This window comes from Gracilinanus agilis, chromosome 6, assembly GCF_016433145.1.
Source record: "Gracilinanus agilis isolate LMUSP501 chromosome 6, AgileGrace, whole genome shotgun sequence".
In the NCBI taxonomy this organism is placed as follows: Eukaryota; Metazoa; Chordata; class Mammalia; order Didelphimorphia; family Didelphidae; genus Gracilinanus; species Gracilinanus agilis.
Genome location: NC_058135.1, coordinates 267,427,569 through 267,454,842, shown reverse-complemented (window position 1 = coordinate 267,454,842; position 27,274 = coordinate 267,427,569). Strand labels below are relative to the sequence as shown.

Sequence of the window (27,274 nt, the reverse complement as noted above, 5' to 3'; positions counted from 1 at the left end):
GAAGTGTCTGAGGTCAAATCTGAACCCAGGACCATTCCTAGGCCTGGCCTGAGTTGCCAATCTGCCCTCATAAAATATATTTTTTAAAGGAAGCATTAGCACATTTTTTTAAAAAAAAGGCAAACTCTACTGTTATTTTGAAGAATATGGCAAAGACCTCTGATCATGGGTAATGTGTGTGAGGCAGTCCACAAGGGGGCACCAGAAACCAGGAAAAATTTTTTTTTCCCCAAAATTTGGATCATTTGCACAAATGCTTTAAGCTGCAAGCACTTTTGGAAGTACAGAAACAAGGGCGAAGAACACACAGACCAAAATAATAGGACAGAAGGCAATGAAACGAGTTATAGGAAGAGAAAAGATTTATGTAAACAATAAATTTGAATATGGAAACACTGTGCTATGAGAATACATTTTGATGAAATGCAGACAGGGTAAACAAATCACCTGCAAACTAGATTGGAAAAAAAGCACATGCACATGATTGGAACATACTTGTACAATTCAGCGATGCAAGTCTGTATGTATACATTGTACCGAAGCCCACACACGGTGCAGCTGCATCAGAACATCCCGGCAATGGAAGCTCTAAACCAGGGGTCAGCAACCTTTTTGGTTGTGAGAGCCATAAACGCCACCTTTTTTAAAATGTAATTTCGTGAGAGCCGTGCAGTGCTCACAATGCACTTCTGTAACAGCGCCTGAAAAAAATGGACTTTATGGCTCCTGCAGAAAGAGCCATAGCTGGCCCTCAAAAGAGCCAGATATGGCTCGAGAGCCGTACATTGCTGACCCCTGCTCTAAGGGGAAGTCTACTGGTCAAAGTACACCATTTGCCCACCGAGAGAACAACTCTGGTCCGTGAAAAACAAAGGGCCGTGTGGCTGAGGGGCAAGAGGCCTGCGAGTCAGGAGCTGCCACATCTACAGCTAGACTTCTGCAGGGCAAACGTGTGAATCAGGGGCCCAACCCTTCCCTACGGCCATTTCATCATCTGTAAAAGCAGACAGACAGTACGACCTCACGGTCATGGCCAAGGTCAAAAGATGGCAAAGGAGGCAAAGAATCTGCAGTTTGCATTAAGAATTCACACAAGGCATGTTTGCCTGCCACATAAAGCTTATCAAAACATGCCATTTCATAAGACTCTGCCGACGACAATGGCTTCTGAAGCACAGGCAAGAGAAGTTTGCTTGGACTTAAGAAGAGAAGTTTAGGTCTCTTTCCATGCACATGGTCTACAGAGAAGTAGGAGTTGGGAAGTCTTCCAGGGTGGCCAAGACTGACTGACATTAGTCAATCTTCCCAAAGTTAAATCAAAGGTCACCGTTTTCAAAACAGAAACATAAACCACTCAGCGGAATGACTGATTGCTGTGGTGGAACCATAGGTTGATTTTTTAAATGAAGCCTATTAATATACCTGTCCTTTCAACATGTCCTGCATTTTGTAATCTAATAGAAATTGTAAAGTACTTAGGAAATGAAGCAATGACATGCAAATGCTACAGACATAATGGATTACCATGGAACAGCACGGAGAGCTTTGCCACGGTGGAGTCAAGCTGATAGATTTAATGAAAATGTCAAATAATGTCAGATAATGCACCATCAGAAAACCATCTATATCGAGGTAATTATCATCCTTTGGGTGACGGCTTTTGCTCACCTCTGGACAGCTATCCAGGCACTTAGTTTACTCCTTACTGACTCTCTATCCTCATACTTACTGGACCAAGGACCTATATTTCCCTGGTCTGGGTAAGGCCCTTCACTGATGCAGATGGCAATCTCTCTACACTTTAGATGGTTTAATGAGTTGCTGTGACCAAAAACATTTATCTTATCAACTGATGGTCATTTCCCTGGTGATGAGCCTCTAGATTTGGCTAGGCTGATCCTCATAAAAAGAAACCTAGACTATCCATGGACCCATGCTTAATTCTTCCAGTCTGTTAAGCCCTCCCAGGGTTTGTATTCAATTAGCAGAGCCTTAGGGCAGAGCAAGATTTTTATGCTTATATGGTTTAACTCATCAATTCTTGATCATTAGAAAAGGAGGTTATTAGTTTTTTTCCTTCACTTTTGGGTAAGAGCTTTCCTGTCTCTCCTTCTTCCTTCTCAGAATTTTAGTGTAAGGCATCATGGGCCCTGAAATACAACTTTTACTTGACATTAAGCTTTTTAAAATAGTCTTATATATAGTTCAGTTCATTTAAGGGAAAAAAAAAGGGACAATGAGTAGGAAATGTGCTAATGTATTTTTGTTCTGTTTATTTTAAGGTTTCATACATCCATTAGCTAAATCTGGGAAACAAAAAAGTGACTGGCCCATTTCCATATACACATTGGATGAAAAAGCAAAAGATTTCATCAAATGGGACAACTAGTATGCCTTTCACAACGGCCAAAATGAAATGCTTATCAAAGACAAAGGGTGTAACTTCTCCCTTTTGCCAGATTATAGGCTGGACAAATCGAAATGGCTCCATCACATTTTTCTTCCTAGGATCCCTGAAATTAAAGTGGTGATATAGCTATAAAAACTATATACAAGAAATTCTCCAAAAGAAAGATTTATTTGGCCTCTGGTTAAGGCTGAGTGAAAGACAATGAGAAACACGTAACCATACATGACAAACACATAATGAGGCTGGACAATGGCACTGTTCTCTCAAAACACTGAGTTTTAAAAATAGTTTCAGGGTCAGAAATTTGGGAAAATCATAAAAGAAAATCATTTTGCATTGGTTTGAGAAGATTTATATAAGTGATCTGAATCACTACTAATTCTTTCATGATATTTTGAGGTAATTTATTTACAGGCTGATTGAATCAATTGTGAAAGCTATTTATGGAGGCTAAACCATATATAGACAGCATTAATACCCACTTCCCTATATACTGCCAAAATCCGTATATTTCACTCCATCCACTCCTCAATTAAAATGCTAAATTTGTGTTCTCTGAAATGGCCTATGGTGTTTTAGCTGTTTTAAAAAAAATTCCAATCAGTATTTTTGGGTTATCAAAAGTTTTTAAGACAAAAGTTTGGAAGATCAAACAGTGATTGTTCAAAATTAGTAAGTGGTTAGAAAAGCAATTTAAAAATGGGTTTCCAAATTTGTTTTATTGTTCTGAGTCTTAAAATGCTAATTTGACTGCATGTAACATAAAAATAACTTTAATCCCAGTATGCATACGTACATTTATTAGGGAAAAAAAAATGCTCTCCTACAGTGGTGAAGGTGTGGCTCTTGTTTTGTGGGTTTGAAGGTTAAGTTTTTCCCCACTCTCTTTTACTGATGATCATGTGTGGACATATATGTTTATGCATGCATGGACATGTGTTAGTCTGGATCTGGTATTTCAATGGTGTAGGGAATTGGTGGGAAAAAAAACAACTCCTTCCCACCTAGCACTGAACAGTGTCTGGCCCCCAGTAGGTACTTAATAAAGGGGTGCTGGTTTGACTGATTCAGATGGGTAACTGTTGATTTAGATTCAGGGTCACATAGGGCGTATGTGTCAGAAGCAGGACCTGACCTACGTCTTACTGGCCTGAGGCCAGCATCTGCAAGCAAACACAACAGCTTACTAAATCTTCCAGTAAGGCAAAAAAATAAACAACCCCCCAAAGAAAAAAGAAATAGGCCAAGACAGTAAGCCAGGAGACAGAGATGCATCTGACATTCATCGTTAAATGACAGTGCTGAAATGTTCCTTGCTGAATCCATCTTGTTAGTGAGGTTTTCTTATATTACCTAAGATGACTCAGCCTCTAAGGGGGCAGATACAAAGAACTGAGTGGACCGTGTACTTCTAGAAAGAACTGTAATTCACAGACTCATTCACATGACAGCTATAGGATCCTGGTTTCTTTAAAGGCTATTTTACTTTCTTAATTTTTCCAAGAGAAAGGTCAGTAGAGTAATTGGGAAAGGGCAGACATTTGGTCAAGGAAGAACCACAGACAAAAATCAGTTTCCTATCAATGATGACAATCTTTTACAACCCTCCAGAAGGCTAGAGTGCAGGGTGCTAAAATGTTGGTAATGGCAGAGTCCGGTAGCTGTCCAAAAAGCAAAGCAAAGTATAACAGGATTCTGCAGTCTTGCGTTCTACTATTAGCTATGCCACTGACCAAAGATGTGACTCTGGGCAAGATCCTTAAAGTTTCTGGGTCTCAGTGGGTCTCCTAGGTGATAAATGTAAGAGAGATGATAATCCTTGCCCTGAGTATTTCACAGGGCTGTTGCAAGGACAGATTTATGGCATAATGTCCATGAAAGTCTTGAGAAAACTGGGAAGTGCTAAATGAACATCTGGGATTATCATCATGATCACCACAAGATTTGAGGTCTGCCATACTGAGACCTCTTCTGATGAGCACAATATAAGTTTTGCTTCAAAATTCACAAGAGGGCCTGCTATCCTCAGCCTGGTTACCTGCTCAAATATAACCAACACACTTCATAAAAAGGCTAAGAAACTACCCTCCTTATCACATGGTTCACCCTTAATGCCAAAATGCAAAAGAAGCACATTAGCAAAGGGATGAGGTGTCTGAAGGAGGGAACCCACGGAAAGTTCCTCCTCCTCATACTCCTGTCACACTGCTGCTCACTACGGGGCTGCTCCGACTTAATTCTGTGGTCAAGAATGGAGGGACTCGATACACACCTGAGCTGCAATCATTTTCTATGCAATGTTTCTTGTACTAGGCAAGTAGAGACTTGGCAATATCCTTGGGGAAAAATACAAGACCAAACCATTTTCTTTCTTGATATATGAGAGGAGAACTATTAAGATGAAATCTCAAACTGCAATACCAAGGGAAAAAACAATCCCATCTCTTCCAAAGGGATACAGCTTTTAGAAAGAAGATTCACAGAATGCACCCATGGTGGGGCCTTCCACGAGCAGCTCGGTGGAAGAAAGACATAACAGAAATTTTAAAAGCCCACACTGTATTCTTTAGGATTCTTAAGTAGCCTCTATTTTGGCACCTTTATTGTCCCAAGTCTTTTGCTTTTCTTGGATGCTCAAAAATATAGCTACATTTTGTAACTCAAATGCTACTAGACTGTGATTTATAAACATATTGAAGAGTTCTGTATAGTGGAAAAGGATGTGGACTAGTCAAAAGATTTGGATTCTGCTTTTAATTTTGACACTAAATTAGTGTGAGGTCATGGAAAAAAACATAACTTTTCTGGGAACCATTTTCTTTCTATGTCACATGAAAGTTGGCCAGGACGCCAGTTTTAAAATTCTAGGATTGCTTTATGGAGCAGGGATTCTTCCTGACTGCCAGTTTATCTGAGCCTGCCATGCATCCAAGTGATAAAAAAAAGTTCTTAGTCATTAACATGACATTCATTTCTGCTTCTAGCCAAACCTCTTCACCAGCTGTCTCCTTTTTTACTCAAATGCCTACATATATTTTCAAAATTTAAACTGTGAAAGGCCTTAAAAATAAACAAAGACCAACTGGGCTAAGTGGATCTAAATAAGAAAAGTAGTATTAGTAAATTCCTCCCTTTAGGATCATGGTTCTGTCTCTAAAGCTGGTTACAAACAGCTCTGCACTCACAGAAAGAGCCTGCGTCAAGTGGTGCCTGTATTTTTAAGAGGGCCCCGTCAATCATGATTTTTACAGATTGAAGATTAAAGCAATAAAGGATTCTCCCTTGGTGTGGAAGCATAAAAGAGGTTCTGATGGATGAGTCTGCACTAGAGTTCTCTTGTTTTGAGAGACATTAGTTTTAGTTCAGTTGTCTACGGCACACTGGACTTCTTGCCTTTACACCCATATACATCCCCTTACTGGAGGGAGTTAACACTCTCTCATTACAATTTACAACTTTAAAGGGAGCAACGGTAGCCTTCGGCCTCGTCCTTTAAAGGGCAATTTTGGGGTCTGTTAAGCACTTCACTGTTCCAGGAGGAAGACCTGGGTCCAAGCCTCACCTCACAGTTTTACTTCACAAAGAGAAACTTTAAGTAGTAAAACTTCAAGAACTGCTATAATTATGCTCATCACGAAGGGCAGAGAACTCTTAGGAAAACCCCACCCCAGGCCTGTCCATCCCAGCAAGGCTGGTAGACAGGCCAGCCAGCCGGCCTCAGCTTGCCTCTTGGCTAGCACTTGGCAGCTGCTTACCACTGCACGCGGATGAGGGGGCGGCGTACAGAAACGGGTAAAACTGCATGCAGCGGACCAGTTTCAGGCTGCCTTCACACTCCAGGCACCTGGTTGTCACATTCAGAGCCTGCCGAAAGGCCTGAATTGCCCCACTGATGTTCTTCAATGCAAGATAGGCATTTCCTAGGCTCAGAAAGGTCAGAGGCTGCAAAGAAAGAAAAACAAAAGAAAACCAAGTAAATAAGGTAGAGAATTCTTTATTTTCTTCAGGTTCCAAAACACTTGCTGGGCCTCTTTCCCTTGAGAAACTGGGCTTCAGGAGAAAGGTTTGCAATCAGTGGTCATTTCACTGGTACTATCTGTTTCTAAATGGAGGACTACAGGGGTTACCTTTTTTCTGAAAAGCAGCCAATAAATAATCTCGTGAGCCATTTGCCTTTTAAAAAACATTCAGACCTAATGTTCTTGTGATTATGTGGATAAATCACCATTTTAAAGAATGATTTCAGAGAATGTTTATATTTAGTCCTCATAATACACAGTCCCACAAAAGGTAATGAGCATGGACTGTTTCAACAGAGTCTTCTTTTTCTTCATAGTTTTGTACATGGAATGAAGGATTAGGGGAACAGGAAGGAAGGAAAACTGAGGTAGAAAGCCACATAAAAATCACACTAGGGCAGCTGGGTAGCTCAGTGGATTGAAAGCCAGGCCTAGAGATGGGAGGTCCTAAGTTCAAGTCTGGTCTCAGACACTTCCCAGCTGTGTGATCCTGGGCAAGTCACTTGACCCCCATTGCCCACCCTTACCACTCTTCTGCCTTGGAGGGAAAGTAAGGGTTTAAAAAAAAAAAAAAATCACACTGGCTGCTCACTTTACCAATTTAATCTATTACTCTACACAAGATTATGGCACCATTAAAAAAATTCCTTACTTGAAGGAAGCACAACTGAATTTTAACCTGCTCATTACTTCATGCCCTTTGCTCACTCTCTTCTTCCTCCAACACTAATTCAATTAACTGGGACAAAAGTTTAATGTGAAAACAGAATTTGTGCCATTGGTGATCCAATTTTACAGCAGTAAGCTGACATTTAACACATTGGTATTTACTCATAAGAAATGTCTTACTGTAAGAAAGCCAAAGGACAGCATAACTCTCCCAACTTCAGCTCAAGCTGTAAGATACTTTTCTCTTCAGATTACAGGTTAAATATTATTTAGTGGCTTAAATGTTAACACACAATTAAGAGTGACACTTGGTTTCCCAAAGCATCTTTAGAGTTTGCATAAAGATACTAAGTGCTGCAATGAACACTTAGCCAGAATAATGACCATGCTAATGGGCTGGGGCGGGTAATTTACTTCATTAAATGGGTATTAGTATTCATAGATTGCCTTTGCCTAATTATTTTAAGATGACATTCAGTTTGGAGGAAAAAAATTGCCTAAGAGCTCCCAGGAGATTCCAAGTCAAGTGACTTTACCAAAGTCTTCATACACACAAGATGGAGGACAGTGATGGCCCACTCCATGCACTCATGAACTGTCTTGACATGTTAAAGCAGAATAGGGAAAGGGCCCTAATAGAACAGGGACAGGACAGACTGTGGATCCAATGGGTAAACTCTCTGGAGGAGAATACACTGACTCTTCCTCTGCTGTGTTCCCTTACCCCTACCCCCAGGGAGGGGGTCCCTACTTTGCCATATCTTCTAGTGCTTACTCCTTGTTTCTCTGGCAACTAGATTTGCATCTTGCAGGAGTCTTGAATTTTTTAAAACTTGAAAAGGGGTTAACTTGTATATTATTGGGGGGGAAATCTCCTTCTGTATTACTTAATTTTTTTTTACATTAAAAAAAAATACTTGGAATCACGGCATGTGGAGCTGGGAGAGCCCATAGAGATGTTTCAGTCCAAACATGCCCATTTTAGAGAATGAGACTGAGCCCTGGAGCCAAGAAATGACTTGACCAAAGTCCCAAAGGGAGCACCAGATGGAATATTAAAATTTCAGCCCTTTGACTTCAAATCAATTGACCTTTCAATCATGTCATACTGCCCCTTGCTATCTTTTATGCATCTCTGGGAGTATCACTCCTACACACTGAGACCCTATATACTTTCTTATTTCAAGTACACATCCATTTATCAAATAAAAGGAATTGGCTGAACGTTGTAGGGGCTAGAGGTCAGAGAATAAACGCTATAGATGAGTAAATATACCTGTGTTTTCTTATTAGCTAAGCTTGGCTTTGTTTTTTTTTTTTTTAATTTAATTTTTTCCCTCAATTACATGAAAAAACAATTTTTAATCTTTAAAAAAACTTTTTTGAGCCAACTTCTCTCCATCTATCCCTCCCTCCCTCTCTTGGTCCTTCCCTAAGAGAGTACCCAAGCTGATATAGATTTTACATGTTGAGCTTGGCTTTGTAAGGATAAAAGAGTTCCCCAAACTAAGTTTTTAAAACTAGTCCCGGTATTAAGCAGGGGGCCATAATGTGTCACGTGAGAAAGAGCATCAAATGATGCAGATTTCAGCTCTGTGAGGGAGGCAGTAAGTAACCTGTTGTGTCATCCTCATTTAGACCTATCTTTAAAAAACAGCGCCAATATAACTTCCATTCATTTTCAAAGGGAAACAAAAGACTACACATAGATCCACCTAAACTAGTCTTTGTCTAATCCGTAGAGCTTCTGGAAATCAGAGGCACTGCCTGGGAAAAATGCCCCTGTGGGTAGGCCAATATATACATGTGGAAGCTCTCAAGAAACAGAAAACCTTACCTCAGAGCTATTGATTGCCAAAGCCTGGAGGAGCAGCTTGCTAGCTTCATGGTGAAGGCCATAGTGCATCAGAAGGTTGGCTAAGTTCACAAGAGGAATATCTTGGTACTGATAGGGAGCCAAATCCAAAGCTCTCTGTAAGCAGGCGATGGCAAAAGTGCTGTTCCCCAAGGCTCGCCAGTAGAGTCCAGCCTCGTTGAACATGAACCACAAAGGCTCATTTGGCTAAGGAAGAAAACCAAACACATGGCCCAGAATTTCCTATTAGTGGAAGCACACTCACCATGGCCAGACAGGGTTTTATTTATTTCAACCTGGCTTTTGGCTGTCATTCCTAAAGGTTCAAGTCTCAGGTTCCCAAATAAAAAGGTAATCTTTACTCACCTTATTGATAGCGTGAAATAAGAGTGTTCCTATTTCTTCCTCTGTGATAGTATAGTTATTAATACGGGAAAGCAAAATCTGAAAAGCACAAAGCTGACACTTAAAACAACAAGGAAGAAACTTTCAAAGGGTTTTGGGGACAAAAATGCCACATATGGCCACATTCACAGGAACCTCAGAGGCCAGCCAGTCTAATCTCATCATTTTACAGTTGAGTAAACTGAGATTCAGAGAGATTACATGTAGTGGCCTAGGGGGAATCTGAAGCCCATTCCTGATTCCAGAGTCAGTGTTCTTTCTTCCATAACCAAATCGCCTCCCTCCCAAAGGGAAGGGCTCTTGAAATAGATTTCTCAGAAATAGGTGAGGCAGCATAATATAATGGAAAGACCACTGGCCCCGAAATCCCGAGACCAAGTTCAATGCCTCCTTCAGACACTAACTGATTTAACATGGGCAGTTCCTTTAATTTCTTGGGGCCTCAAGTTTACTCATCTGTAAAATGGTGATAATACACAAACTAATTTCCTTGGACTGTGAAGAAAGTGCTTTTGCAAACCTTAAAAGCGCGATGGACATGTGAGTTATCTGGAACACTTACAATGCTGGATCAGTATGATGGGAGGAAGAGTCCTGGATTTGAAATCTGAGGGGCTAAGCTCAAGTCAAGATTCTGCTACTACTATTGGGAGTATGAGAAGGGGTATGAGGGAATGAGAGGGGAATGAAATGAAATGGGGAAAACTTGATTAACTCTAAGGTCCCTCTTATCTCTAAATCCAATGCACCTGCTCTAACACTCCTACGCTGACACTGACATGTAAGCAAGGATGTCAAAGACAATATGCTGATTAAAAAATAGTTGCTTTTAGGGGGTTCTCTGATAAGAAATGATCCAACTGTAGGGCAATTTAAATGGAAATAACAAAAACAACTGAACAACTAAAAATGTTTGTCATGTGTGACATTCCAATGATTCAGCGTGGCCCTAGGGAAGAGATAGGAGAAGACACACCTCCCTCTCTTTCTTCTCTGCAAAGTTGTGGGATTATGGGTGTGAAACACTACAGATGGCAGCAGATTTTTAGATATGTTAGCCAGTATTGCTGGAGTCCTTCCTCCTCTTTAAAAATTCTTCTTTTTTAAGTAATGGCTCTTTGGGAAAGTGAGGGAGGAAGGATAAACTGAGAAGTGTAGGTGATATAAAAACAAAGAATTATCAATAGAAACTTATCAAAAAAGAAAGATTGAATATATCTCTGTTTTGGCTGGAATAACAATAATCCAAGGCTGGAGGGGATTCAGTGAGTCCAGCCCATCTAAAATATATCCTGGTCATCCAGCCTTGGCTTGAAGACCACCTGTGAGGGTGAGCCTAAAGCCTCCTGAGCTGCCCATTGCACTTGTAGACCACTTTAGTTGGGCAATTTGTTCTGATATCAAGCTAAATTTGCTTTTTGGTAACTCTACACAGATCCTAGTTCTGCGCTCTGAGGCCCAACACAGTAAATCAGATCCCCTTTCCATAGGCAGGCCCTTCAAATACAAAGACAGCTCTCATGTTCCCTGAGTCTTCTCTTTCTTGGGCTAAATATCCCCAGTTCCTTAAACCCATATTCAGGTTAATAGCCTAAGCCTCAGCAAGGTCCTGTCTGTGGCCTTCTTTGGGATACTCTTTGGATTTATCAATGTCTTTTTTTGTGTGTGCTCAGAACTAACTATAATACTCCAGATTATATAACACTGACTAGGGAGAGAACAAGGAGACTCTACTTCCTTATTCCTGAAAGCTTAGAAAGTATGAATTCACCACTTTAGTTCAGAATTTTTTCTTGGCATCTTTTCTTTTAATGTGCCAAAAGAAAGCATTAGTTTTCTGGGGAGTCACATCACACAGTTGAATCATACTGAAGTTGCAGTCCACTAACAAACCTTTTATAAGATGATTGCTATCTAACCAAATTTCTGAAATCTTACACTTTCAAAGTTGATTTTTTGAACCCAAATCTAACTCTACTACATTTTCATCTTGTATTCATTCTAATGCCTGTGGCAATCTTTTTGTTTCCTGACTCTGCTTTCCTTTTCAGCTTTGTGTTATCTGCAAATCTAAAAGACAGTCTATTTTATGCCTTTATTCATTTATTCATTCATGACCTGGAAGCCAAGATCTGACTGAGAAATTTTATATAAAGCTGCATCTAAAATGATATAAATCTGTGATCCTTCTTGGATATTAACCAGAAGTCTACAGCCTACGGACTCATATCTCTCATGAATTAACATGCCTCTATGATTAATACAGACTGCTTTATATTAATTTGTAGTTGCTCACAGGTTGCTATATAACCAGCAGAGGATTGTTTTCATTTGGGGGAAGGGTCAGCATGAGTGTGTGTGATGCCACTGCCTCACCTCCACCCTACGGACACTCAACAAATAGCAACCTCTCTACACAAAGTAGTAGGAATATTTTCCATGCCGCAACGCTAACTGATAGGCACTCTCATTACTTCAGGTAAAATAAGCCCACGGACATTCATCATAACACTAGGAAAGAATATTTCTTCTATCTCTTCCCAAACCCTGGAATCTGATGGTACAAAGGGCTGGAGAAAAAGACCACTTTGGTCCTCCTGGTGTTTGGGGTCAAAGGGAAGCAGCAGTTGGAGGAAGCAGCCTTTGGGCCCACAGGCATTAGTGGAACCTGAGTATCGTCCCCTCTTCCCTTGACTCACAAGGTTTGTGACCCTCTGCTTCTGGGTCTCCTATTCACAGCTCTGTCAAAGAGGGGGTTAGAGAAGAGTTAAGTCAGAACAACAGTGACTACTGCCAAACACGGTCTGTCTTACTTGTCGTGCATAGTCATCTGGCATCTTGAATTTCAGATCCAGATGACTGTCTAGTTCTTTGAATTCAAGATAGGGGGTTCGGGTGCTTCGGATGCCAATTGCTGAGGAGCAGTCTGGGGAATGGGGCTCTCCTCCCAAAAGGCCTAGATCCATCTCTGTCCGAGTCCTGCCACAAAAGAAAGGAACAAAAGTGTGGGCCCTGGCAGAACAAATGTTTCCCATCTTAAAAGAAGGCTGGCAGTCTCAAAGAAACTGCCTGTTGTAGTCAGATGACTAATCATGCAGAATCAGGAGCTTTGCCAAATCTCTCATCACTTGCCTGAGTCCTCGGTTTTCTGGAGGTAAGAAATATGTTGGCAGTTCATCACCAGGAGGGACTGAAGGATAACTTTCTGCACAATCTGTTCTTTTGGGCCACAGAATATGTTGCTTGTCCTAATAAAGGAAGTTTTCCATCAGATTATTCTAATAAACTGTCTCATTAACCTCCTTAAATGAACTGATAAAGTAACCAAACCACATTAAGATGAGAGAAGATTACTTTTTGTAGACTATATTAACATCAGCATGACAAACTTTTAGTTCAGTCTCAAGCTGAGAGGCATTGTCTGAGCAAAGGCATTGTCAATCGAATGCAGAAGTGCACATGGAGCACTTGGCAAATTTCAAAGTGATTCATAAATAAATGACAGCTGGCATCATTAGTATTTTCTATGTCATGGTATGTCCATGGGGAGCAGGGTGGAAGGAGGAATGAATGAGTCATAAAACATTTTTCTAATCTATGGTAATAGGACAAATTCATATTCTTATAACTCCACAAACTTTCTTTTATATCTTCCATCTTAGAATCAATACTAAGTATCGATTTCAAGGCAAAAGATTGGTTAGTAGAGAAGGGGCAGCTGGGTAGCTCAGTGGATTGAGAGCCAGCCCTAGAGATGGGAGGTCCTGGGTTCAAATGTGGCCTCAGACACTTCCCAGCTGTGTGACCCTGGGCAAGTCACTTGACCCCCATTGCCCACCCTTACCACTCTTTTGCTTTGGAACCAATACATGGTATTGATTCTAATACAGAAGGTAAGGGTTTAATAATTAAAAAAAAAAAAAAAAAGGCAGTAGGGGCTAGGTAATGGGGGTTAAGAGTGTCTTGCCCAAGAGCAACATAGTTAGGAATGCAGCCACGTTTGAACCCAGGACCTTCCCACTCTAGGCCTGGCTCTCTCTCCACAAACTTTTTTTTAAAAAACCCTCACCTTCCATCTTAGAGTCAATACTATATATTGGCTCCAAGGCAGAAGAGTGATAAGGGTAGGCGATGGGGGTCAAGTGACTTGCCCAGGGTCACACAGCTGGGAAGTGTCTAAAGCCAGATTTGAACCCAGGACCTTCCATCTCTAGGCCTGGCTCTCAATCCACTGAGCTACTCAGCTGCCCCTCTCCACAAACTTTTAAGAGATTACATGGCTAAATATGGGGTCGAGTTCATGGCAAAGTGACTAGTGATGCTCAGAGCTTTTTGTGTAGCATTTATCCACTTGTCCTTTGATGAAACTTTTTTCCCGGCCTTGCTAATATCGCTCCTTTTGAGTCTTCCTTCTGTCTGACTCCTGGTGGTCTTTGCTGGTTTATTTTCTGTATCCCATTCCCTGTGTGCAGATGTCCCCTAAGGTTCTGCCCTTAGTCCCTATCCACAATTCCCCTAAAGTCATCTACTTCTAAGGTTTCAATGCAAGTATCTGCACACGCGTCCAGAACTTAAGATCGACCAGCAAAGGAACCTTCTGAGCACCTGGCCCATCGTACTAATGGGCTGCCAGATATTTCTTCCTGTAGGTCCTATCGGTACCTCAAACACAACATGTCCAAAATTCAGGTATTTCTCTCTGTCCCATGTGCACACACTCCCTTCCCATTTTCTAGATAACATTCTCTTCTTAATCCCCGAGGCTTGGGCCTCATATCACTTAAACTGTTGTAAATAGTCTCTATATGGTCCCCCTGACTCTAGTTTCTTCCTTTTTCAAACCATGTCTTATATACCTACCAAATGATATTGTTAAAACACTGTTCTGATTGATATCAGCCTTCTCAAAAATCTTCTGTGGCTTAAGGATAACATTCAAATGCCTAGTACTTGAGGCCCTCCATAATCTGGCTTCTGTCAAGCTCTGTGGCCTTAGTTCAAACTCTTCTTCTTTTAAAAACTCTATTCCAGCCAAATTGTACCACTGATCCCTGATGCCATCCTGCAGTGTTGCCCCACCCCCTGCTTCTCTCTCCCTATTTTGCTCAGGCTGGAGGCACAGGTGCCACTCAGAATGGCACAAGAGCTTTGACCTACTCCATTTTCCCACTTGGGTTGCCCAGCCCTTCTTTATGCAAGGTTCCCATCTCCTCCCTCGCACTGTTCCTAAGGGCTCATCCTATATAATAGAGCTGTACTTAATGTGGGCACCCAATTGTTTTAGGCTGCTACAGCTCAGAACTCCTGAGCTCAAGTGATCTGCCATCCTCAGCTTCCCCAGAAGCAGGAATTTCAAGAGGAGTGCCCAGCTGGAGGAGCTCTTCTCCATGTTGTCTGCTTGTTTAGGCTGCCTCCTTTGAACACCCCGTACTCTTCCCCAATGTTTGGAACACATTCCCCTTAATATCTCAGTCTTAGAAATCCTTCTTTTGCTAGGTTCTCTCCTGCTGGTGTACCTGTGAATTGGTCCAATCCTTCTGGAAAGAATTTGAAACTATGTTCAACAAAGTGACTGAAAGTCATATCCTCTGAACCCGAAGAACCACTGCTAGGCATCTCTCCCAAGGAGAGAGAAGACAGAAGGTCCCATTAAAAGGTACTACTTCCCCTCTGTAGCAGAGGCGAGGGATTATAGGCAAGGCTTGTCACACAGACTATCAAATATGAATGATGGTTAACTGGTTTCGCCAAACTGTTTCCCCACAAAAAAAAGAAACAAATTAAAACAGAAAAAACAATTTTGCCCCCACTGGGAAGGGAAAAGGGGAGAGACATGTTCAGAATTGAAGATAATGTTATAAAAAAAATCAATAAGAGTAATATGAGCAAAAAGGTACCTCTTCCCACAGGTGGGAGATCATGGAGATTGAATATTGCATATATATTGTCAGATATGGTTGATAATATTAGTTTTGTTGACCTGGGGTTTTTTTTGGTCTCCTTTAATATATGTTTCAAGAGATGGCCCAGTGTGTGGAGAGGAATATATTTAGAAATGGGAAATATGATATGAAAATCCAAAGGGATGAATTTTTTAAAATCTTCTTTCCAGATTAAGCATAACAACAAACACTTCTATGAAAAGTTAAGTGATTCCTCCTATTGCTTTCTCTAAGTGTCTACTATGTCACATCAGTATACTATATCCTACTTATTAATATATTGGACTTATTTCATCTGCCCTCCACCAAGACTCTGGTCCTAAGGATGGAGATTGTGTTTTTTTTTTTTAATCATATATAATAATTATTACCTAGCAAAGGACATCACAAGTGTGTATGTTGCTTACTGAATTGTTTTGGATATCAGCAGTTAAATGATGTTGCTTTCGGAAGAGGGGTTTCCTCTGAACTTACCTTATATGCATCTGATTCCATGCCCCAGACCCAGAGAACAGAATGGGGCACAGGGGAAGACTTTGAGGAGTGGCTGAGATCACTCTGATTTTCATGAACATCTAAATTCACAGACATCATACTGGAAGTTGATGAATCTTCACCGAACTGGAGAAAAAAAACAAGAGGTTAAATCAAAACAAAAAAAGGATTGTGGAAAGACAGAAACATGAATGCATTGTTTGTAGATCTGTGGACTGATGTTACGGGAAAACAATGTATTTGGAATTATGCAAAGAATATGTCTATACCTTTTGCCTCAAAAATTCTTCTACAAAACACATACCCCGAAGAAAAGCCCTCCATACCCCAAAATATCTATAGTAGCACTTTTTATAGTAGCAGCAAAGAACTGGAAATAAATTAGCTATCTACTGATCAGAGAATGGCTAAGCCTGTATCACTTATAGACTTTGGCTGAATGAGGGACTTGGTCCATTATGGAAACATGGTTGAATGAGGGCTTGCCAGGAACATTAGACTGAAGACAAATAAGGTCACCTTTAAAGCCTCTTTCCTCGCTTGAGAGCCTATGCTATAAATCCTCGTTTCATTTTTGTTTTCGTGCCTTATTGGAGCTGGAATCTGATCAATATGGGTGTTTTCTCCACAGACACAGACTACTACTTAACTACACCTCCTCATTCTGTGTGACTCTTGCCCCTGTACTCCCAGAAACCCTCAGTACAGAGGCCGTGTCAATGCTAAGCTTCCCTAGAGTGTCAAGAGTGACACTATGTGGATAACATTGGAGCACCAGGTTTCTTCATCAGGTATCCCCCCCCCCCCCTCCCTTTAAGACAAACACACCTCCTTTTCCAGTTGTATATCCTGCTGGACAATAGAATGCTGTTCACTCTGGGACTTTTTCTAGCCCTGTGAGAAATCCTGAGCTTTAATGTTTTATGCCTCATTCTATACTGATAACCTACCACCTTTCTGTGGAGAAGGGGAGGCATGTTTCACTGTTAAGCCTCTCAAATCACAACTGTTAGTACATAGCAATGAGCATTTTTCTTTGCATTACTGTGGTTGCTGGTGCTGTATAAGTTGTTCTTCTGCAGGTTTCACTGTATTAATTCATACAAGTTTTCCTCAGTTTCTCCAAATTATTCATATTCACTGTTGCTTAAAGTGAAATAACAGTCCATTATATTCATATTCCACAAAGGTTTCATATGTCAACATGTTGATGGGCATGTACTTTCCTTCTAGTTCTTTGTCACTACAAAAGGTAGCTGTTAAAAATCTTTTTAGTACAGATGGAGTTTTTCTTGTTTTATGCGACCTTCTTGGGCTTATAGAGTGGAAGCAGGATATGGGCTATGTATACCTATTTAGCTCACCTTTATTCTTCAGAGATGACTACTATCCACAGCCATATAACCTACCAGAAGTACACTCTTACGAAAAAGATGTGCTTTTGTTTCATGGAAGATCATTCAACGCTATCTAAAAATGTCCCTAAGGCTGTATTGCCTGCTCTCCTTCCCCTGCACAGTTAGGCCTAACACTGTCAGGGGCAGCATCTGCTAAGATCTCAGACCTCCAACTGTATGCTACAGTCTGAACCAGAGGCACTCTTTGTCCATTTGGTTTCTGTGTGGGTACTTAAGTTAAAATCTTTTGAGCGATTACAGATCTCATTTAGGAACCTGTGCTATACTTCAGAGTCTAACACAGCATGACTTTATTCACAAACAAGTGTGTGCAGAAGGTCTCCTTATCTACAGACAATCCTTATCCCATTCTGCCTCTGTGTTGGCCATCCTCCCTGGAAGTGGCAAACATGTTTCCCTTTGTTATTTAATATTACTATCCAGAGGATCAAAGTTATCCCTGTTTGATCTTTCAATATTGTAATGATTCTGACCCTTGCATAGAAGGTACAATGCTGCAAGAGACCCTTCCAGATATTGTCTGGTTCTTCTAATCAACATGCTTTTTAATAGTCAATAATGAGCAGTGAATCCTTCTCAGCCTATGGGTGATGATAAAGGTATGATCTGTTACAGAATGAAGACTACCCAGACTTTTCTCATGCTTTCACCAAGCACAATCCTCATGTATGTAAAGATGAGGAGTGAGTATCTCTGCCCCGTCCTTCCTCATCTTTTTTTCCATAATAAAGCTCAAGATACTTTCTAAACCTTTGAATTCTCTTTCATTCAAATAGTTCTTTAACACTCTCACAATTACATGGCTTCCAGCATAGAACCCTCAGATCTTTGATCTAGATCTGTGATCTCCTTTCCATTTTAATTTTCCTAAGTGCAATTTTCTACTTGCTTGTAACACATACACTGATGATTCCATCCATTTCCAGTGATGAAAAAAAGAATTCACTATTGAAATCTTTGCAGATCTTTTCCATTTTTCTTTCAGTTCTAGCTTTACATGTCTTCTGGATGATTTGCTAATTGTGTCTCTTACCAAGCTTTCTGAAAATCTGCTTCTCCCTCCACTACCTTTGTCTCTATTTGGGTCAGTGCTTTTCATGATCTCTTGTCCACCCCAAGATTTCCTGAACTGAATGTTCTTAAAGCAGTGCTGCCCTTCATTATCATGTCTCTCTTTTTCATAAGGAAGACACATACTCTGGCTGTTTTGTTCTGCTTATTATAGACCAATTTATATCAATTAAATTTGCTTAGGAAATGAGTGATAATCTTTGCTTATTTATCCATTTCTCGATTTTTTGCTTCAATGATTATTTAAATTGGGCTGATAGAGTTGAATAGAGCACAGTTCAACTGGGTTCTCTATCTTATATTCTTTAATGTACCACTGAGTCTGATCTCTAAAACTAGCAAGTTGATGATCTGACAGCACAAAGACCCTCAAATTTAGAAAAGACTCTCAACTCATGCTTTCCTATTTATTAAAATGAATTTAATTTAATTTTTTTTGAGCTTGCCATGCCTAGCTTCTTTTGACTTACTTCCTGAAAAGAACATTCATCGATGTACATTTGTTGCTTCAATATATAATCCATATGCCTTGATTCATTATTGTTTCTTACTCCTGAATCACATTAAAAATATAGACATATTTTTCTCTACTTTGCCCTAGGACTGACTTAATATTGAAGATATAAGACTTTTAAAGTACAAGAAAATGTAATTTTCAATCCTTTTGAATTCTTCATGAATTTTCTCTACATCTTTGTGCTCTGTTAACAGATGCCAGACCATAAGCCACACTGATATTCAGAGTGGTCTTTTTCAGAAGCTTATCACTACCACCACAACAGGAGATGACTGAATGTCACTGAAAATTTGTTCTGCTGTTAGACACATGACAAAACTAACTCCTCCAACTCTTTTATTTGCCTTTCTGAGAAGACACTATAAACCATACTTCTATTTAGTTGCAAACTCCTTCTGTCTGCAAAATTTTTTAACTATATATTCTGTTTCTCCAACTAATCAGGTTGTAAATTCCATGATTCAGGAAATGTCTTCTATTTCTCTACATATCTCTAGTGCTGAGGACAATGCCTTGCACACAGTAGATGGTGAATGTTTATGGTGCTGAAATTTATTTTGTTGATTTTTGGGTTGTAGCAACAATAAAAATTATTTTTGATGGCTAATGAATTCAGATAACAAGTTCCATGGCAACTGATTCTCGTTCCAAATTTGTAATTGATAGTGGTTAATTGCCAGATTAAGAGGGGAAGGTGGAGGCTTTAATTTAAAAAATAATAATTCTACCCCAATCTTAACTCTTATCCAATGTTAACAATAAAGGAGACATGGATGAAATGAAGAATGAACTTGAACATGAGAAAGTATTTCTGTGGTGAATTTATAGGCTGCAACCAGGTAACTGAGTAGCTGAGGTCCAACAATATTTGGCTTCAGAAGTCATAACAATCAAAATCTGAAGATTTTACTAAATTGCTCTAGGCTTCAGAGATGAACATATTCCAACTGAGTGATATGGAAGGCATAAAAGGGAAGGTGTTCTCAAATGCAGGAAGCTCAGAAGTAGTGAAGAGACTGAGAAGGAACACACCTGAACATAGTCTACATTTTCAAAGATATCTCCTCGATGGTAGCGTACAGGTTGGTCCCACTGGCAATGTAAGCTATGTTGCTGGTTGCCCAGACGACATATCTGATGATTCCCTGGGAGGGGAAAGGCCACAAATGAAAAAAAAAAAAGTCAGCAACAATGAGAAAATTTTCTTAGTTGAAGGCAGTTAACTTTCTTGGGTCTCAGTTTCCTCATTTGAAAAATAGGCAGCTTGCACCAGATGATCCCTGATGGCTCTAAAATCTTGAGACTCTATGATAAGAAGAGATTGGATAGTTCAGTGCTGGCATTTTCTTTACATACTTCTCCATGGGAAAGCTGTTACAAGGCAAATGACCATTGAAATACTGAAGATTCACAATAGGGGGTTTCCTAGCTTCGTTTAAGTATGAATTATAATAATGATAGTTAACATCTAGATGGCACTTTAAGGTTTATAAAACACTCTCTCATCTGATCCTCCCTAGAATTCTACAAAATTACAAGCTATTACCATTATCTCCATTTTAGAGATAAGGAAATTGAGTCTGAAAGAGGTTAAATGGTCACAAGAATAGTAAGAATCTTAGGCAGAATTGGAAATCAGGTTCCTAACCAGTTGCTTTGGATTGAGCACTGAAGGCCCTTGAGTCCTCTTCCTTTTGTCCAACTGTCTATATAATCCAGGATGTCAATGAAAAAAAATTATTGACAACATCAGAAGAATGGGTACGTATAATCCACAGTAACCTGTAGAGTTTGAGGGAAAAGGGAAATGAAGGGTGGCTTCAGGGATTCCTCAAAATCAATCTCTTCCTTTTTCTTAAGTGCTTTCTATGTGACAGGAACTGTGCTTGGCACAGGAAATACAGAGTCAAAAAGGAAACAGATGCTGCTCTTGTGGAGTGTATGGTCTATTAAGGGAGACATCATATGCATATATAAGGATGTAAAAAACAGATACAGGGGCAGCTGGGTAGCTCAGTGGATTGAGAGCCAGGCCTAGAGACGGGAGGTCCTAGGTTCAAATCCGGCCTCAGACACTTCCCAGCTGTGTGACCCTGGGCAAGTCACTTGACCCCCATTGCCTACCCTTACCACTCTTTCACCTATAAGTCAATACGCAGAAGTTAAGGGTTCAAAATTTAAAACAAAAACAAACAAAAAAAAAATAAACAGATACAAAATAAACCCAAAATAGCTTTTATGGGGGTGGGGGTAGGGGTGAGGAAGGTAGTGTGTGGAATAGCTCATGGATGCTAAGGGGCAGGGATGAGGAAGGAATGTATGCTGGGCTTTGGGGAGACTTTAAAAAACATGGAGATGGAAGAACAAAGTGTGAGAAACATCAAGGAAGCCAGCCTGGTTGGACCACAGAGTATGTAAAGGGGACTAATGTCTAACTGGGCTGGTAAGAGTCAGATTGTGAAGGGTCTTTAATGGCCAGCTGAAGAGCTTGTAATTTGACCCTAGAGGAAACTGGTAGTGGAGTAATGGCTGTGTGGTGGATAGTTTGGGGTGGGAGAGCCTCAAGGCAAGGAGACCAACAGGGATTCTCTGTTATTCTAAGGTCCTGAACAGGTTCATCAAAACCTCAGGATACAGAGATCCCTTGGTTCATCTTACTTTGGAAGTGATTCTCCTCTGGTCTTGAGAAGGTCTACTTGATCTGTTCCAGGACCTACCTGCATTTAGTGTTGTTCCCAGGTCAAACCCAGTTTTGAGTCGCTGGATCTAATCAAAGCTTACCTAACTGGGCTTCTTTTGCTATCTGCGTCTCATGGATGATGTTCCTTAAGATTTGTTCTTCCTGAATCAGCTTGTGCTTCTCTAGGATTTCTTGTTGCCTCAAGTAATGGTCATGTTGCTTCTGATATTCTTTGAGTTCATTCAAGGTGCGCTGGAGAGATCTTTAAAAGTTTTCACATCAGAAAAAAGTTATAGAACTTTATAAAATGGTCCCTGCCCCATGCTGTCTTCCCTCTTCTAATCAAATGCTAATAGTTTCCAGTTCTCAGAAAAATGCAATCACTTTTTTTAAAATTTTAATTTTTAGGTGTAAAAATCTATGGTGAAATTAATGTGATAACAGAAAATGAAAGTCTACCATACTTTGCACAGAACAGGGAGTAGCAGCAGCCACTCGCAGGCTGCAGATAAGACATTCAAATATGCCCCGTTCTTTTCGTATGGAACATGCTAGGTTTTTGAGGTCATCTAAATAGTACATGACAATGCAGACCTGTAGATCATGATCCCCCCCAAGCTTCTTTGTCAACAAAACCCGGGTTGGCTCTACACCCCATTTGCTCTCATTACTCCTTATTACTCTAATGCAATAATCTAATCATTATTTAGCACTACAGGGGTGAGTGAGCTTGGTGAAGGGAGGATGGACTTCACAGGAATATGGTAACTTTTCTGGGATAAAGGGAACAGTCTACAAGAGTTGCCACGGCCAAAGAGCTGCAGCTACTTCAGTGATGAGACTATTGGAAGGTGGCTAGCAGGCTGGTCTCTGCATTAGCTTGCCGATCACTGGGCAGGAACAGCTTCAACATAAGCCTTATGGGCCAAGCTTTGGAGAAGCCAGGAGGCAAAGGAGGGCAGGATCACAATGTAAAAGATTATTAACAAATGCCCTTTATTTGTCCAGTGCTTGGTCATTCTTAAAGCTCTTTCATATGTATCAGTGTATTCATTCTTCTCAAAAGCTTCCTGAGATAGGCAGGAAGGTATTCTTATTTCCCTATATGAAAAAAATAGACAGGGAAGCTCTAAGCCTTGATCAGGGTCACACGAACAGCAGACAAAGAGGGGTTTCCTACTCTCTAGTGTCTAGATCTCCCTCCAATACTGTCTATTCTCTTGTTCTTCCCTCCCTTTCATCACTTCCACCTTCCACAGTAGGCCAAGCATATATAAATAGGTGTCTTCGAGAGACTGTAATATGGTTAGTTATATGCCCAAGCTTTTATTGCTCCCATTCCCATAAACCTTGCTTTTAATTTAAGAGTACCCTTTGTGAAGAGGCTCTCTCTTGTGACAAGAATGGAAGCTCTAGGGGGCAGCTGGGTGGCTCAGTGGATTGAGAGTCAGGTTCAGAGATGGAAGGTCCTCGGTTCAAATCTGGCCTCAGACACTTCCCAGTTGTGTGATCCTGGGCAAGTCATTTAACCCCCACTGCCTAGCCCTTACCACTCTTCTGCCTTAGAACCAATACAGAGTATTGATTCCAAGACAGAAGGTAAGGGTAAAAAAAAAAAAAAAAAAAAAAAAAAAAAAAAAAAAAAAAAAAAATGGAAGCTCTGCCCAGGAATGAGGTACTAAAGCCCAGCTCTATACTCATACAACTGAACTGAGTTATCTTCCCCTTCCACACACACACACTTTTCTCCAATCTCTTTTCTACAGAGGCCTTCCCAGGGTTTAATGGAACTTGAATTGTTAAACCCTATTCTTCACTATCCCTAATAATAACATTTGATCAAAAAGCACGCAGGCCAGGTCTATCCTCGATCCATAGCTCACTCTTGGGTCCTTATATTGCTCATTAAGTATATGCATACAGCCCAAGTGAGGCATGACTTCATGAATCCTACACAAATACAACAGAATCCTACTCAAACACCATTTGTTACAATAGAAGTTTAGCTATGTCATAGGTTTGACTATATTTTCCCAAACAACTTCATATAAGAGATATGACATGATTATATCTCTTGAATTATGTTAAACCATCTGGAGGTCTGGGGAAAAGGAAGGAGAAAAGAAAGAAAGAAGAAATTGTTTGTCTTTTTTAAAAATTTACTTCCAAATGACATTAATATATGCTGGTCCTGTTACTCAAGTCTAGGCCTAATATCATGTTTCACAGTGTTAGTAACATCCCATGGTAAAGTCTGTTGCTCCAAGTTACCTATGTTGAGCCTCCAATTTCTGCTCAAGTTTCTGCTGACACAGGACAGCATGCTTCCTCTTTATAGCTTGTTCGAACCCAGGTTTGGCCTGCAGAGCATGATCATAACAAAGCACGGAGTGGTTGTACTCCCCAAGCATCTGAAGAGCAAGAGAAACACACACACACACACACACACACACACACACACACACACACACACACGCAGAGAAAAAAGACAAACAGAAAACGTAAGTTAAAGATGGTCCAATCTACCCAATCCTCAAGTAATTAATAAAAATGTCTGCCCTTTGGTTTGTGAATAATCACTGTGGGATGAGTTAAGCAGACTCCTCAACCTGAAGCTAAATTGTTCCTCTGGTGGGTCAGCTGGAAAGTGATACTATTCTAAAGAGATGGGACCTTAACCTTACCAATTTTTTGTTAAAGAGATGGACTCCAAGGCAGCTAGATGGCTCAGTGGATAAAGTGCCAGGCCTGGAGACAGGAGTTCCCGAGTTCTAATCTGGCCTCAGACACTTCCTAGTTGTGTGATTCTGGTCACTTAACCACCATTGACTAGCCCTTACTGCCCTTCTGCCTTGGAATCAATACTTAATATCATTCTAAGACAGAAGGTAAGGGCTAAAAATAAATATATAAATTAAATAAAGAGATAGAATCTAATCCACTCAAGTAAAACAACCATTATTCATTTATACATTAATATGATGAATGTTTTAAAAGAACAAAAAGCTTCATTCCGTGTGTGTGTGTGTGTGTGTGTGTGTGTGTGTGTGTGTGTGTGTGTAGTTCTAGAGTGGAAAAGAAGACATGGTACTAGAAAAAAAGAAATGATGGTTGCTTTTTTTTTTTTTCCCATGAATTAAAAAGTTGTATTTACTGCATAAATATTCCCCAAAGTGTAATAGCTGGTAAAGAAGTCACTCTCGTCCAGAGCAGCATGCACCACGATGGCAGCATCCGCAGAGAAGTGGGCCCTGTGTAACACGTTGGCCAGGTTCACCAAAGCAACATCTTTATTGTGCCTGAAAGAGAAGGAGGAGATGTTACAAGGAAGAGACGTTACATTCTGTGACCTTACTTTAGTGATAGATTTGGAAAACAAACCAATGAGACCAGGGACCAGGATAGCTCATTTTCTACAGGAAGTCTCTCTTTAAGAGTTTCCATAAATGAGCCAAAGACACCAGCAAAGACTATGATGTGAATAATAACACTGGCTCACGCTGATACCGGACTTAACAATTCCAAATGTTTTAATAGACTCTATCACTTGATCCTAACAATCCTGTGAGGTACAAAACTCAAAGGCCATCAGGCATCCCCTACCCCAACCTTACATATTGTAAAGCTGGGATTCAGATAGGCTCAATGACTTGGTCCTACAGCCAGCAATGGGCAGAATCAGGACGCAAACCTCCAAGAAGTTCCCAGATGGATCCTATTAAAACAAGGCTCAGGAACGACATTCATTAGCATTTAGGTTGGCAGTATAAAGTGAAACAGACCAAGTCTGGATTGCTACCTCAGTTGGATTATTTTCAACATATGAAGTGTAGAAATGTTTTAATAGAAAAACCCTAGAGTGTGTTTTAATAGGGAAAAAAATTTTCTTCCTCCCCCTTAACTCAAAACAACTCTTTCCTTCGTAAAGAGAACAGGGTTTCATATTTGGATATTCATATGATATTGTGATTTTTTCCTGGTGTGCTTATGATAATAATTGTGAAAACTCAAGCCAGATTTTGAATTGTCGTCAACGATGTGAAAGTATGGGCTTCATCCTGACAATGTTTATTTCCCCAAAATTTGAGACTACTCAGCCTAAAGAAAGAACACAGAGAACTAGCTTTTTTGGGGGAGCGGGTCATTTTTATAGGTTACATAGACAGGTTAATAAAGATAAGCTTCTATTCCTTTAAAATGATCCCTGAATTTCACATTTTGGCATCACCTTAAATGGCTTTAGTTTATTGGTTAGAAGTTCCTCAAAGCAGGGACAAGAGCTTGTTCTTCTTTGTATCTCCCCCAGAACCTGGTGCTTTGCATTTAGCAAGGATTTAAGTTTGCTGAAAGGAATGGTGCAAAATTCACAATAACCCACTGTGAGGTGTAGTCACATTCTATGGTTTAAAAAAAAAATGTGCTATGGATTACCTGCTTGAGGAGAAATTAAACTTGATAGCCTGATCATGATTTCCCCAGGATTGCTGCCAGGTCCCCTGGATGGACAAAGCTTAGTCTAAGGAGAAAGATTCTGCACGGAGTACATCTTTCCTTTGGAAATCAAAAGGGGATTTTTGCATTTCATTTTGAACTCTCCATCATGTTTTTTCTGCCCAATCAAACACTCTGGAGGGATCCTTCCTTGGGGTACATCATCTATTGTCTTTTTTTTTTTTTTTTACTAGTCTTGATTAATGTGGAGGCAGAAGGGAGGAAAATTACCTGGAAGAAAAGTGGAGTGCTCGCATAGCACATTCCACTACCTGATAGGGTACATTCTTTATTCGCCAGTAAAATGAGGCCAGGTTATAGAGAACCCAGGAAGAAGAGTTCTAGAAAACAAATGAATGAAAGGAAAATTAAGGCACATAACGAGACACATTCTTCAGCTTACAATGTTCTAAACCAGTGCCCTCAACACACCAGGCTTATGAAGTCCCATGCAAGGCAAATGAGCCGAGGCAGACAATAGGAAGTCTAATTAAATAGTATATAGTATAAAATAGAGAGCATATGGACTATATCTGCCAAGCAACATTTCTGATCCCTAAAAGGGTGGGTGAATATTCTGGACTCAAACAAGTGAAATCTATATTTATGATTCATATTGAGCTGGTATTAAGACGGACACCTCAGGATTTCATCAAGATAAAGTGTATAATCTATGCCCAAATGCACTGGAATGGACTATCACCACTGGAATGGAAGCTTCTTGAGGGCAGGGTGATCTCCCATTTGTCTTTGTATGACCAGCGCTTAGCAAGGTGCCTAGCACATATTTAGTTAGGGACTCGAGAAATTCATGTTGATTTTAAGTTTCAGTGAAAGAAGCAATTGTCAGAGGAATGTTTACAGTCTAATTCAAACCTCTTGGGTCTCTTAAAATATATCTCTGAAGCTTAGTGAGAGATGTAGTATTTTAGCAGAACTAAGCTGGTTCACAAAAGCTCATCAAAAGGCAGCTGGCTTTTCCAATGTTAGAACATTTTTAGAATATCAACAATTTGAGATTCAAAACACTGAATGATGCAAGTCTAATGGATTTAATGTCTTAATAAATCTACATATAACACACAGAACTCCTTCTGCAGTACTGTGCAACAACGGGACATGCATGATTTGGTTTTTGGTCAAGAGAAATTTCAGTTATACAGCTGACTTTGGTCCCTAGCCTCTTTTATCAATGGCCTCGAGGAGTTCTCCAAATCAGTGGGTTCATAAAACATATTTCATTTCCATACAGTTTTTACCTCACAAAATAGGACAAAAGTAGCATAAACCTAGCATTCAACT

The 27,274-nt window shown here is 40.2% G+C and overlaps 1 protein-coding gene across 1 annotated transcript in view; it reads right to left on the bottom strand.

Moving 5' to 3' along the window:
- The window catches only part of TTC17 (tetratricopeptide repeat domain 17), a 124,889-nt gene that overhangs the window by 60,323 nt on the left and 37,292 nt on the right, over window positions 1-27,274 (bottom strand). Inside the window, exons 6-16 of the mRNA XM_044681112.1 lie at window positions 26,204-26,313; window positions 24,636-24,780; window positions 23,753-23,892; window positions 21,583-21,743; window positions 19,834-19,946; window positions 15,775-15,921; window positions 12,491-12,606; window positions 12,172-12,337; window positions 9,320-9,397; window positions 8,936-9,160; window positions 6,166-6,352 (exon numbers count right to left, since the gene is read on the bottom strand). Of these exons, the coding sequence (XP_044537047.1) occupies window positions 6,166-6,352; window positions 8,936-9,160; window positions 9,320-9,397; window positions 12,172-12,337; window positions 12,491-12,606; window positions 15,775-15,921; window positions 19,834-19,946; window positions 21,583-21,743; window positions 23,753-23,892; window positions 24,636-24,780; window positions 26,204-26,313 (1,588 nt within the window). The remainder of the gene's footprint in view (window positions 1-6,165; window positions 6,353-8,935; window positions 9,161-9,319; window positions 9,398-12,171; window positions 12,338-12,490; window positions 12,607-15,774; window positions 15,922-19,833; window positions 19,947-21,582; window positions 21,744-23,752; window positions 23,893-24,635; window positions 24,781-26,203; window positions 26,314-27,274) is intronic.